Source organism: Lithobates pipiens, unplaced genomic scaffold (genome assembly GCF_037356315.1).
Source record: "Lithobates pipiens isolate NorthernLeopardFrog02 unplaced genomic scaffold, aLitPip1_a1.2 Scaffold_8, whole genome shotgun sequence".
NCBI classification, from domain to species: domain Eukaryota; kingdom Metazoa; phylum Chordata; class Amphibia; order Anura; family Ranidae; genus Lithobates; species Lithobates pipiens.
In genome coordinates, this window is record NW_027507903.1 from 439,140,440 (window position 1) to 439,153,946 (window position 13,507).

The 13,507-nt window shown below is 45.0% G+C and overlaps 1 protein-coding gene across 1 annotated transcript; it reads right to left on the reverse strand.

The window, feature by feature from the left end:
* Window positions 1-654: 654 nt before the first annotated feature.
* Window positions 655-11,494, reverse strand: RPS14 (ribosomal protein S14). The gene is made up of 5 exons (XM_077468303.1): window positions 11,345-11,494; window positions 7,772-7,922; window positions 7,526-7,687; window positions 5,014-5,090; window positions 655-768 (listed from the first exon to the last, which is right to left on the reverse strand). Exons 2-5 carry the CDS (start codon window positions 7,918-7,920, stop codon window positions 701-703), a joined length of 456 nt encoding a protein of 151 aa, XP_077324429.1. The 5' UTR covers window positions 7,921-7,922; window positions 11,345-11,494; the 3' UTR covers window positions 655-700.
* Window positions 11,495-13,507: the final 2,013 nt, after the last annotated feature.

The window sequence follows — 13,507 nt, forward strand, 5'->3', positions numbered from 1 at the left end:
ACCCCCCCCCCCCCCCATCATGCTTCCCTAGGTGGATGCTGCATCTGTCCCTCGGCACCAATACACAGAACAGAGTGATCCAACATCGCTGATGGCTCGGTTCTCTCAGCTCCGAGCAGAGAGCTGCTGACTGTCAATCAGCATTTCTCAGTTCTGCTCCTCCAGCTGAGCTGTGGAGGGGGGTGGGGAAAGACAGTCTCAGGCTCTCAGAGCGGCTAAGACAGGCATAAGTCCAGGCAACTGGCAGATCCAGACTTTAGTCGTGATGAAACTGTGCCTGGGCTGATTACTGTCATATCAGCAGAGAGCCGACTCCAAAACAAAATTGCACTCCTGTGACTCATAGAAGCCCAAAGCAGCCCAAGCTGGACTTCCCCTTTATATCACTTTGGAATTCTAATCAAACTGTCACAAGGAGAAAAAAAAAAAAATAAGTTCATTAGAGCATTTTTGTACAGTTTAGCTTTTTTTCTGCCAGAAAGCGCCAATCAGAAACGCAAACCAGAATGTCTCCCCCCCCCTCTAACCTTCCTAATGTGCACGGACACACAACATTGAGCTGCTTTTACAGGCAAAACAACTCCTGTAGAAGCAGCAATTTTTAAGCCAGTGTGCATGGGTTACAATTTGAAGTAAAGATCAAACAGAAGCATCTTTGGTCTAATTATTTTATTAACAACTGAAAGACAAAGCAGGAGAACTACAGACGACGACCACGGCGACCGCCCTTTCTGCGGGTGCTGTCTGAAGGGATGGGGGTCACGTCCTCTGAAACCAGGTGGAAAAAAAAAAGTCACCATTAGAAAATTACACTTTGCAACATATACTGATCAGCATTTAAATCAAATATAACCTTTACAAGTATGCAAATAGTAGCAACCTAACATTTTGGGACGATTTACAGACCATGATCATTTGCCCATATTGCAAGCAAAAATCTCTCCCCATCCTACCACCACTTCAGTTTCACTATTTTCCTGTTCAGACAGGCAGTCCTGAGAGAGCACACTTCAAATACACCTTTAGAATGTTCTCTTGTGCAAATAAAACAAACTCCAGAGTAATTTTTTTCCCTTTTAAATTTTGGATAATGGAAGAAGTTTGTGTTGTTTCTTTTCCTTCTGGCTTAACAGCCTTTCACTTTGTCTCCAACAGGACAGGATCGCAACAAAAACCCAAACCCCCTCCCCTTCTAATCCCTTTCTAAAAAAGGTTTTAAATCAGGGGTTGACAAATTTGCTTGGAATCTAGGAGCCAGCTAAAAAAGTTAGGAGCCGGGTCAGTGACGGCGATCTGGACCTGTCCCTGGCCTGACATGGAGACGAGTGAGGGGAAGATAGCCCCAAGCCCCTCACCTGTCTCCAAGTCATTGCCCATAGCTCTTAGAGGGACATTTTATTTATTTTTTTCAAATGACAAATTTTTTTTAGGCTGGGTTCACACCGCTGCGGGGGGAGAACCGGATGTGATTCGCACCGCAAATCACATCCGATCTCCGTAGCGCTGCGAGTTCAGCCATACAGATAGTATGGCTGAACTCGCAGCGGTCCCGCAGCAAACTCGCACGGGACCCTTTTTTGGGTCCGCAACGGAATCGGATCGCATGGGGGTTCACACCATGCGATCCGATTCCTGTGCGAGTTGGCAGATCGCACTGCGATATGCCGACGGATCTGGGGGTGTCATTAACATAACATTGACACCCCCAGCCGTCCGCATAGGGCAGTGTGAACTGCCGGCGGGAGGTATGCGATGCGGGAAAACGCTGCGGATTCGCGGCGTTCCCGCATCGCAGCAATGTGAACCTAGCCTAAAATTGCATTTTTGTGTAAATATGAGATGTGAGGTCTCTCTGACCCCAGATTTCATATACAAGAGGACCTGTCATGCTTTTTTCTATTACAAGGCATTTTTACATTCCTTGTAATAGGAATAAAAGTGACACACATTTTTATTTTTATTTTTTTAAAAGAACAGTGGAAAAAATAAAAATAAAAGTTAAAATAATAAAAAAAATATTTTAAACGCGCCCTGTCCCGCCAAGCTTGCGTGCAGAAGCAAACGCATATATGAAAGCGGTGTTAAAATCACACGTGAGGTATCGCTGCGATCGGTAGAGTTAGAGCAATAATTCTAGCCCCAGACCCCCTCTGTAACTTAAAAAGTGCAACCTGTAGAATTTTTTTAAATGTCGCCTATGGAGATTTTAAAGGGTAAAAGTTTGTCGCCATTCCATGAGCGGGCGCAATTTTGAAGCATGACATGTTTGGTATCGATTTACTCGACGCAACATTATCTTTCACAATATTAAAAAAAATTGGGCTAACTTTACTGTTGTCTTATTTTTTTTTTTTTTTATTAAATACATTTTCCCCAAAAAAGTGCGCTTGTAAGTCCGCTGTGCAAATACGGTGTGACAGACAGTATTGCAACGACCACCATTTTATTCTTTAGGGTGTTAGAATAAAATATATATATAATTTTTAGGGGTTTTGAGTAAAGGGAAGGAACATAGGCTGGCAGGCAGGGAAAATTAGCATTGCATCCATTAGCATTGCTGGTTGTAATTCCAACGGCCACCACAAGAGGGCGCCAGATTACAGAACGAACCATAGGATCGTAGAAGGCCTCAAAGCCGGGGGCTAAATTACCGGCCGGCGGCGGCGCGGCCCGACGCGATCGCGCCGCGGGGGTCCGCGGAGACAGCATACCCCCAGCTGTGCTGCCCCAGGCGCCAGTTCGCTAATTCTAGTCGCAAATGCGACCTGGCGCCCGGGTTTTGTCGAGCCCTGTTTTAAATGTACATCAAGATTTATATTACATTTTACCATCACTTCTTACTCAAGTGACTCCATGTCACTGGAGACAGCATGTGAAGTGAAATCCACCAATGGGGCCAGAAAAAGCAATAAAAACCTGAGGTTTTGCCACTGTGCTCTTGCAGAGTGCCTAATGTGTCCCTGCGCCTTTAAAGGAGGAGTCCACTCCCTTCAGGCATACCTGCCCTTAAATTTATCCATTGCTATATATGCGCCAACTAGGACTCTAGTTAAAACCACAGTATACACAGAAGCCCAAGCACTGCAACATATTTGCAAAATTTGTGCAACTAAAACCTGTATTTTTAATAAGCGTTAGTTTTTCTGCAGGCTGGCAGGCAAATGTGCCGGGAAATTGTATTAGATGTGCAAAGCCCTTTCATGTGCACCTGCAAAAGCTAGTTCTAAATTGGCATCTTTTTGTAAAGCAGGTTCTAACCCTTCTCTGCTCAATCCAAACAACATTTGGTTGGGTGGAGTTATGCTTTAAGAAAAGCGGAAGAAATACAGAAAACACTTGTCCTGAAATCCTTGTACCAGTTAGACTAAAGTCACGTTCACAACTGTGCCTTTTAAGTATGAGAAAAAAAAAAAAACTACATTTTTGATGTACTTTAAAAAAACGTACACATTTTATAGCATTCAATAGTAATGCGCATAAAATAACATATTGCACGGGTGTTAACTGGCCCTAATGACTAAGGGTCAAAAGAACTTCTGTTCATGCAAAGCTGGCCAATGAGCAGCTCCACTGTTCCTCTCAGCCACAGCTTTGTACATAACAGGTTCAGGGGGAGTGAAGGATACCATTTATTCCATGGCCGCTTTTGTTTTCCCTTTTATTTTTCACCTGGTAACCTTGTCAATAACACTTCCTGTACTAGGATGGCTCACTGGGGTTACTATATAAAACGTAGAAGCAACATTATCACCCTGATCACTGTCAGCAGAGGAAGAGAGCAGAGTTCCTCAGAGCACTAGTATTGCAACAATATTTGGATACTTGCAAATGGCTTTCAGAAGTTTTTGGCCCTTCATGCCTCAAGGAAACATTCTGTCTAAATACATCACTGGTTTTAGGGAAAGCAGTCATGAAAAGGAGATGGTTTAGCCAAATTTGACACTAGTGAACTTTGAAGCCACAGCAAATTAAATTTGAATTGTTCAACTGATCAAGTGGAACTGTAAAAATATGGATTCAGGGATCACATCAGCAACAACCTTATTTAGGGCTCCCAGTTTGCAGCCAACTGTTCAATAAAAGCTCAATCCACACAAGACTGGCGTTTCAGGTTTTGGTAGATGCTGTAATGGGGAAATCATTGAATGATTTTGTTGTATGCATAAAAGTAACTGAAAATGAGATCTTGAGTTTCAGGTATCCACAACTTTCATGTTAATTACAGCCAGGCTCTATTCTCCCCGTTATCAATATCACTCAGAAAGCAACTAAAGGAGCAGAACTGTGGTGCACAAAAATTTGTCAAAGTATCCGACTGCTTCTAGCGCCCCATTTAGCAGCTGATAAAACCAGCACATGTGCAACCATAATTAAGCTGCAACTAGGTCACCTAACATCTTTCAGACCGTGATCAGCTATTAATGTATCATTTCCATTACCTAGACTATATGTATATAGAAAATATATAGTGCTAGTTCTTAGAGCTTGGAGGAAGGGACGACTGCATTATTTGTCATATCCAATTTACAAGCAATGTAGGTGGCTTCAAAGATTTAGGACAATACTCAGGAACAGCAAGTTCAAGACAATACATTTAAAATGGTTGTATAGTCAAATTGGGGACTTTTACCTACAGGAAAGCCTATAAGGCTTAGCTGTAGGGGGGGGGGATCTCCTAAACCTGTACGGTTTAGGAGACATTACCCCCACAATGCGCCGCATGTGCACAGGGGATTCCCGGCTGGAAGCCCGACAGACGCCGGACCCTGCCGGAGAGAAATCTCCCGCGCATGCATGACTATATCACGGCTCCGGCCACTCACAGCGCCGGAGCCGCGATACCCGGAAGAAACGCTGAGGGAACATGTCAGGGCCTCGTTCTAAGGTAAGTATTTCATAATGAGCTAGTATGCGGTGCATACTAGCTCATTATGCCTTTTGCTTTGCAGGTGAGCAAAATAAATAATTCAGCGGGTATACAACCGCTTTAATGGGGAGATGTTATGCTCTTACCAATGCGACCAATTTTCATGCCTGAACGAGCTAGGGCTCTAAGTGCGGACTGGGCACCAGGGCCAGGGGTCTTGGTCCTGAAAAAAAAAAAAAAAAAAAAAAAAAAGGTTATATATGAAATGCTAAACACCACACATTTTTTTACACGTATGAACTCATGAGCACAGCTCCTTATGTATGAAGGATCAAAACACCTGGATTTTCATTATATTGCTCAGGTCATTTAGTCATCACTGGAACTGTAATTAACATCTGCTAAATAACAGCCTGTTTTGTTTTTTTTGCCACTTTTGATACATTTTAGCAGGATAAAAAAAAAACTTTTGGTGCTCGATAGCGCAGCAGATTCACTATCCATAACTAAACAGAGCAGGGAATAAAGAAAGTGTAGCATAAAAGGTTTTCAAATATGTCCACACTAGTACGTATATAAAAACACTGAATATACGTTTGGAAGATCCATGGTATACAGGCAATATATACTTTGGTGCTTTTCAGCACATTGCATGGCTAACAGGTTTCAGTGTCTGTTCCCACCAGCTTGATTCCAGTGTGGGTTCCCATATGGCAAAGATCTTGTGGGCAGTTCACACTGCCCTATGCTAACTGCTGTGGGTGTCAATAGAAAGTTAATGACACCCCCAGATTGGCTCCCATTGCGAACTGAATTCAGGCAGGAATCAGGTGGCAAGGGTATGAAAACCCATGCGATCCGATTCTGGTGGGACAAAAATAAAGGGTCCTGCTCAATTTTGGTGCAAATTTAGCCAATCTGTATGGCTGAATTTGCACTGCACAGACATCACATGTGATCTGCACAGCAGTGTGGTGAAAATTAAATGCGACGTTTGACCTTACTACAGTGCCATCCAGTGTCCTATGGATAAATGCAGCATGCATTTTACTACAGCTCACATATGCTTTGCGCTGTGAATGGGACACACAGTAAACTATTGCTTCTCTAAGACATAGTAGTGACCTGCGTTTATCCAGTGTGAAATAACACAGGTCACCGCTGATAGTGTGCCTGATCCCAAATTTATTCAGCAATAGTAAGGAAAAAAAAAAAAAAAAAAACTATTCAAGGCAGCAGGTAAGGTCAGATACACACAGCCGACGTGCATATTGTCATCATTGGTGCAAAACATTGGAAGTTTGAACAAGTTAACTGACATTGTGGACATAAGACTTAAAGAGCTGCAGCTCCCTGTCTGAACAGCTTGGCTCAGGTGCCCCCATAGGAAGCTGCTTGCTGTTGGGGCACTCAACGGGAGAGAGTGCCTGTAGAAGCAGCTCGTTATCCTACGTTTCATGCACGTTAGGATGTTTGGAGGCATAGTTTAAGCTCAGGAAAACAAAACCACCACTTCAGTTTTGTTTTGAGTTTTCTGGCAGAAAAAACTAAAAGCTAAATGTGCCTAAACGCATGTACAAAAAAAACAAACAAAAAGTGAGCATTTTTTTCTGCCAAAGGCACAAGCCAGTGTGCATGGCCCATTAAAGTAGTTGTAAACCCTTAACTTTAAACTACAGGCAAGCCTATAACCGGGCTTACCTGTAGATGCACTGGATATCTGCTAAACCTGCACGGCTTAGGAGATATCCCTGTATTTGCCGACGTCATCTTTTTAGATTGTAAGCTCTAATGAGCAGGGCCCTCAGATTCCTCTTGTACCAAAGTGTAATGTAGCTGTAATGTCTGCCCTCATGTTGTAAAGCGATGCGCAAACTGTTGGCGCTATATAAATCCTGAATAAATAATCAGCACATGTGCACTTAAGCCAACTGAAGCAATGGCACGTAAGTGCCGCTGCTTCAGTTGTACTGTGCCGTTCAAGGCGGCTACTGCGCAGGAGTGAAATCATCGCAACTCCAGCCTATCACAGCACCAGAGATTTGATCTCAGGTGATTAATTCATAATGAGCTAGTATGCCTTTGTCTTGCAGGTTTTAAATGTTTCAATAGGGTTTACAACCACTTTAAGGCATTAACACAACGTGCACCTTTTAGTAATGTCGAAGATGAGAAGATACCAAAACATAACTCCAGCCCAAAAAAAAAAAAAAATCCCCTTTCCAACTCCAGGGTGATCAATTTGTCAGCACCTAAGGATCCTTCGGGTGTAATCAGATCTCTATACCATGAAAGAATGTGGTTCTTCTAACCCAAAACTTGAGGTGGAAACCTCATTACCAAGTAAGAAATCACAGCCCATATTTGTCAAGACTTGGACATTAGGGTATATGTACTTGGAGAAGGTACCAAGTACTATTTATGATACAATCAATGTTCAAAGTAAACACACGAGATTTAAGAGTTCCTCATGGAAACATTCATCTTGCCCTGAAAAGGAACGACTTTCTTTTTAAGAACCATTTGCAGCACTTCCTAGGCCTTAGTAGCATTTTCTTAAAGCGTTTTTCTATGCCCAGGATTTGTGGGTAGATTATTCATCAGAGCTCCGAAACCCAAAATGACAGATTGATTTGCACGTGTTCACACAGCCCTTACCTGTTTCCTCCAGTGGCACGCAGCTTGATGTGAAGAGCTGTGATGCCAAGCTCCTTGCACCTCTGAGCAACATCTTGGGCAGCTAACATAGCGGCATAGGGAGAGGACTCATCTCTGTCAGCCTTGACCTTCATTCCACCAGTCACACGGCAGATTGTTTCTCTGAAATAGACAAAAGCTTGTGAGAAACAGCGAAAGCCATTATTTTTAACTTTCCCCACAAAAGACATAAAAAACAGCACTTACTTGCCAGACAGATCAGTCACATGCACAAAGGTGTCATTGAAGGAGGCGAAGATGTGGCAGACTCCAAACACATTTTCTCCTTCAGCCACTTGTGGCCCCAGGCTGATAACCTGTTCTTCCTTCTTTTCCTTACCCTTACGTGGAGCCATTTCTGAAAAGACAAAGCATACAGAGCATGGTTTTTTAAAGAGGCAAACACCACCCTGGACCTGCAGCTTTAAAAAATATTTATTTTTGTCACCTGGACAGGAAGAAAGAGTCGGGCAAATGGGTAAGGTCTGCTAAACTTCACTCCGCTTTAAGCCCTTCCTGTGGATCTTGTGCCCACTTACACAAGGTCAATATTAAAACAGGATAGTATATAAAAAGGTCATGGTTGGAAGGGACTAAACTAAAGGAATCAAAAAGCCGATGCCTTAACTACTTGACCTGCAGGTTTTACCCCCTTCATGACCAGGCCATTTTTTTGCTATTCACCATTGTGCTATTTTAACTGGCAAATGCGCAGTTATGCAACACATTTGGTGTTATTTGATCACCACTGTATCGTAAGAGTCTAAATTTCTTCAATAATTTTGGCAAAAATGTATTCTGCCAGCAGCTACAAATACTGCACTTTTAAAATAAGGACACTTGCCTTTCCAGGGAGCCCGCAATGTCGGCACCCAAAGCCGATCTATCCCTCGCCTGTCAGGTGCTGCCGACACCATCTTCAGTAAGGAAATCAGGAAGTGAATCTGTGCGGCTTTGGTTCCCTACTGCGCATCTCGCGCTGAGCTATCCCACTGGTCCCTGTTGGCTTATGGGACCTGTGTCTCCCAGAAGAGAGCGACGTGGGAGGTGGGGTTGACAGAAAGCGCCAGCAGTGGTGTAGATACCTGTGGGTGGCTCGGGTATCTATGCCCAGAAGTGGGAGAGCAAAATACCTGTATTAGACAGGTATCTGCCCCCCTCCCCCCCAGAAAGGTGCCAAATGTGACACCGGATATATATTTTCAGAATTTGTAGATTCCATCTTTCGCACAAACCAATTAAAGCGGAGTTCCACCCAAAAATTGAATTTCCACTTTTCTGGCCCCCCCCCCCCCATCCCTGAAAGGTGCCAAATGTGACACTGGATTGGGGGGGGGGGGGGGGAGACCAGAAGAGTGGAAATTCCATTTTTGGGTGGAACTCAGCTTTAATTGGTTTGTGCGAAAGATGGAATCTACAAATTCTGAATAATATATATATATATATATATATATATATATAAATCACACACAGCTATGACACTGTGGTAATGGCACTGATCAGCAACTTGTAGAGGGAATGATAGCGTGGCAGGCTAGCCAAAGCTGGCTGAGATACACACTAATACAGTACGCTGTGACTACTGACACTGGCTGGGAAGGGGTTAACATCTAGGGACAATCAAGTGCTGCTTTTACTTTGCCATCAATCTTATTTGTCCCTGAAAAGACAGATCGCTGTTCTCTGTACACAGAGTTCTGTGTTTATGTAAACAGAACTCTGATTGGCTGAAATCAGCTGCCAAACTCATGCAGTGTCCAACAGAATGGGTTGGCAGATGGCATGCACATCCCAAACCTAGAAGAAAGGCTGTGAGGTACAGGAACATTGCCTGGAGTTACTGCCTGTTCGCGGTACAACTACTGCAGGCAGCAAGCGGTTAACCTACAAACTTTAAAGCGGGCGTAAACACAGGTTTTTTTTTTACACCAGCAAGGCAAAGGGCATAATGAGCTAGTATGTACCGCATACTAGCTCATTAAGAAATACTTACCTTAGAACAAGGCGCCAGCATCTCACTTGGTCCACGCTGAGGGAGCTGACATGTACCCTCGGCGCGTCTTCCGGGTATCGCAGCTCCGGCGCTGCAATGTCGTCACTCCTGCGCATGCGTGAGTTTTCTTCCCGGCAGGGTCTGCCGTCTGCCAGACTTTTAGCCGAGAATCCCCAGTGTGCATGCGCCGCAGAAGTCAGTGGCTCATTGTGAGGGGAATATCTCCTAAACCGTACAGGTGTAGGTCAAAATTAAAAATCTAACTATACAACCGCTTTAAAAGCGGAGTTTCACCCAAAAGTGGAACTTCTGCTGTAAGGGCACCCAACATGTCTTTTTGGGGGGGTGCAGGTACCCAGCTCCCACTAACGCTCGCACCACCTAGGCGACGGCTCCTCTCCCTGCAATCTTCTGGGACACATTACAGGTCCCAGAAGATTACTTGCCCATTAACGTGCAAGCTGTCACAGCTGGGTGCCCGCACTGGTGCTGCTGGCACAAGGGAAAGAATCAAGGCTTGGGGTGGCTGCACCGCTGGACAGGTAAAGTGTTTATTAAAAAGTCAGCAGCTACACTTTTTGAAGCTGACAATACAGACAAATGAGTGGAACACTGATTTAAAATGACTACACTACGGGTTCCGTTACATCAAAGCCCCATGTTCAGTCTGCTTCTACATGGTTTTTCTTATTTTTTTAAAGGCATTTCAATGTTTCTCTTCACACTGGAGGTACATTTACATGTGAAAAAAATGCTGCATGCTGTTTAACAAAAACACATGAAATCACAGCAATAATGTAAGTTTGGCTCATTCTAATACATTCACTTTTCTTTTACAAGAATGAATACTGCATTTAAAAAAAAAAACAAAAAAAAAAAAAAAAAAACTACATTTGGGGTAAAGCAACCCCATGCAGAATAAAAATGGAGAAAGATGAATGTATTCTAATAAGTCTAACTTTCATTGTTACAGTACTTTCATGGGTATTTAATACAGCTTTCCCCCCCCCCCCCCCCTTTTCTCTTCAATGGAATGCAATGTGAACATAAATGTACAAACGTGTGTAACACAACTTATCACAAGCCAGATGCACCCAAAACACATGTAGAAACACACAGCGATGGTGTAAACCAGCGCTAACCCTCAGGTTGTAGGTGGTCCAGAATACATGTGAAGCTGAATCCATGTTGGAGCTGGATTGAGATTAGATTCAACCTCTACATACTCAGTATTGTATTTGTATTGTAGTGTCTGCCCTCATGTTGTAAAGTGCTGCACAAACTGTTGGCTCTATATAAATCCCGAATAATCATAATAATAATTTCCTGAAGGTAGCAATCACACTGCCCAGCATGCTCTATTATTCAATGGTGCACAGATCTAATAAATTGGTGGGCATGTTTTCCCCCCACATACACCTAATAGAAGGATGTCCATGTTGTAGCAGAGACATGACAGCCCCTATGAAGTCTCCCCCAGGTACACAGGCCTACTTCCAGCCATAACCATATAAACAGCTCCTTCTCACAGAGCAGCTCCTCTCATACACAGCAGCGCCTCTCATACAGCCTCAGTACTCGGCCTGGCCTGCTGTACCCTGCAGGCTGAAGCTACATCAGGCCCGGCCTTATAGATCCCATATAACTCCACTACCGCCTCCCCTCGGCACCATACCCCCCGGGATATACACAGGGGACCTTCCCCCATCATAAGCACCGGGACACAGCGGCTATGGGCCCGCCACAACACCGGATTCCGTAGGATTACACGGACAGGCCGCACTTACTGCTACGTCTTCTCGAGGAGCCGCTACAGGAAAGGAAGGAAGAGAGGCGGAGGGGGCAAAGGTCACTCTCTCCACCGGAAGTGCTCGGGAAACCACCACCTCACCTTTATACTCCTAATAACGAACAAGCCGCATTCTGTATTAAATGACAATACATATTAGTGACTAAAACATTTGCGATAATTGCTTGTGTTGGGTTTCGGGTGTATTAATAAATTGTTGTCGAAGATATTGAGGGTTTGCCAGTAACCAAAATGGCGGAAGTTGATTTTAAGCTTTTGATACCTGGACGTGATCACTGCCTGCCAGTTCTTCGATCTGTATCAGAGGCTGTGCGTGCAGTACGAATACACCATAGCTCCCAACTGTCCCTGATTTGGAGTAATGCCCCTCTGTCCATCATTCCTGCTCATTTGTCCTTCATTTTGGTCTGATCCATATAGTTGTATATAAAATGCACTTTTTATCTATCAAAAAGTGTTTTCCAGCGCTAAACCTTTCATGTGATTTCTAAATTGCTGCATTTGTAAATTCCAAAAGCCAATATAAAGGATGAGTAGTGGTAAAAAAAAAAAAACACTTGGTTTAACAAATCGTTTCTTTTTTTTTTTTTGTACAATTCTTTAAGAGGGCGTGGCAGGGGTGTGTCCTATGGCTGCATACTTTTGCTGATAGGTGTCCCTCATTCCCATCTCAAAAAGTTGGGAGGTATGATACACTTCCCTGAGCAGTGTGTGTGAATATGTATTATACAGCATAAACATTGCTGGCTGGTTCCCGTGTCCTCTGTGGGTGGCTGGCTCCCTGGTGTGGGTGAGTCACCATGGATAGCTGGCTGACTGGCACCCTGGCCCTGCTGTAGGTGGTTGGCTGGCACCCTGGCCCTGCTGTGGGTAGGTCACCGGCGTGGGTGGCTAGCTGGCTGGCACCTAGGCCCTGCTATGGCTGGCTGGTGTGTCCTCTCCTCTTCTGCCGTTCTGCACTGTTTGTCGAGGTGAGGGAGGGACTTGGAGGGAGGCTGCGGCCTTTGCCCTATACATGACGGTCGAACTAGAGGGTTTTCAGCAGGCGCAGTGCGCATGCATGTATGCAGGTCCTCGCTGTGTCCATTTGAGAGTCTGTTAGAAATTGCCCCCCCTCAGTGCCCATCAAGGCAGCCTCATTAATACCTATCAGCGCAGCCTCACCAGTGCCCATCGACGTAACCTTTAACAGTCCCCTCAATGCAGCCTGGTCAGTGTCCCCTCAATGCAGCCATGACCAATGTCCCCTTATTGCAGTCTGATCAGTGCCCCCTCAATGCAGCCTGATCTGTGCCCACCTCAATGCAGCCTGATCAGTGTCCCAGCAATGCAGCCTGATCACTGTCCCCTCAATGCAGCCATGACCAGTGTCCCCTCAATGCAGCCATGATCAGTGTCCCCTGAATGCAGCCATGACCAGTGTCCCCCTCAATCCAGCTATGATTAGTGTCCCCTCAATGCAGCCATGATTAGTGTCCCCTCAATGCAGCCATGACCAGTGTCCCCTCAATGCAGCCATGATTAGTGTCCCCTCAATGCAACCATTATTAGAGTCCCCTCAATGCAGCCATGATCAGTGTCCCCTCAATGCAGCCATGACCAGTGTCCCATTAATGCAGCCATGACCAGTGTCCCCTCAATGCAACCATGATCTGTGTCCCCTCAATGTCAGGCTCTGCCCATGACCTACCCCTGACCCCGCCCCATCTGTGCCCCTCAATGCAGTCTGGTCAGTGTCCCCTCAATGCAGCCATGACCAGTGTCCCCTTATTGCAGGCTGATCAGTGCCCCCTCAATGCAGCCTGATCTGTGCCCACCTCAATGCAGCCTGATCAGTGTCCCCGCAATACAGCCTGATCACTGTCCCCTCAATGCAACCATGATTAGTGTCCCCTCAATGCAGCCATGACCAGTGTCCCATTAATGCAACCATGACCAGTGTCCCATTAATGCAGCCATGACCGGTGTCACTTCAATGTCAGGCTCTGCCCATGACCCACCCCTGACCCCTCCCCTACGTTTTGCACAAAGTAGAACTTCTGCCTTTTTCTTTCTATGGGACCTGGAGGGGGGTCTCTCTCTAACAGTGTCCATTAGACAGTCTGTTAGAAAGCTTCCCCTCCAGGCCCAGGGCCCCAGT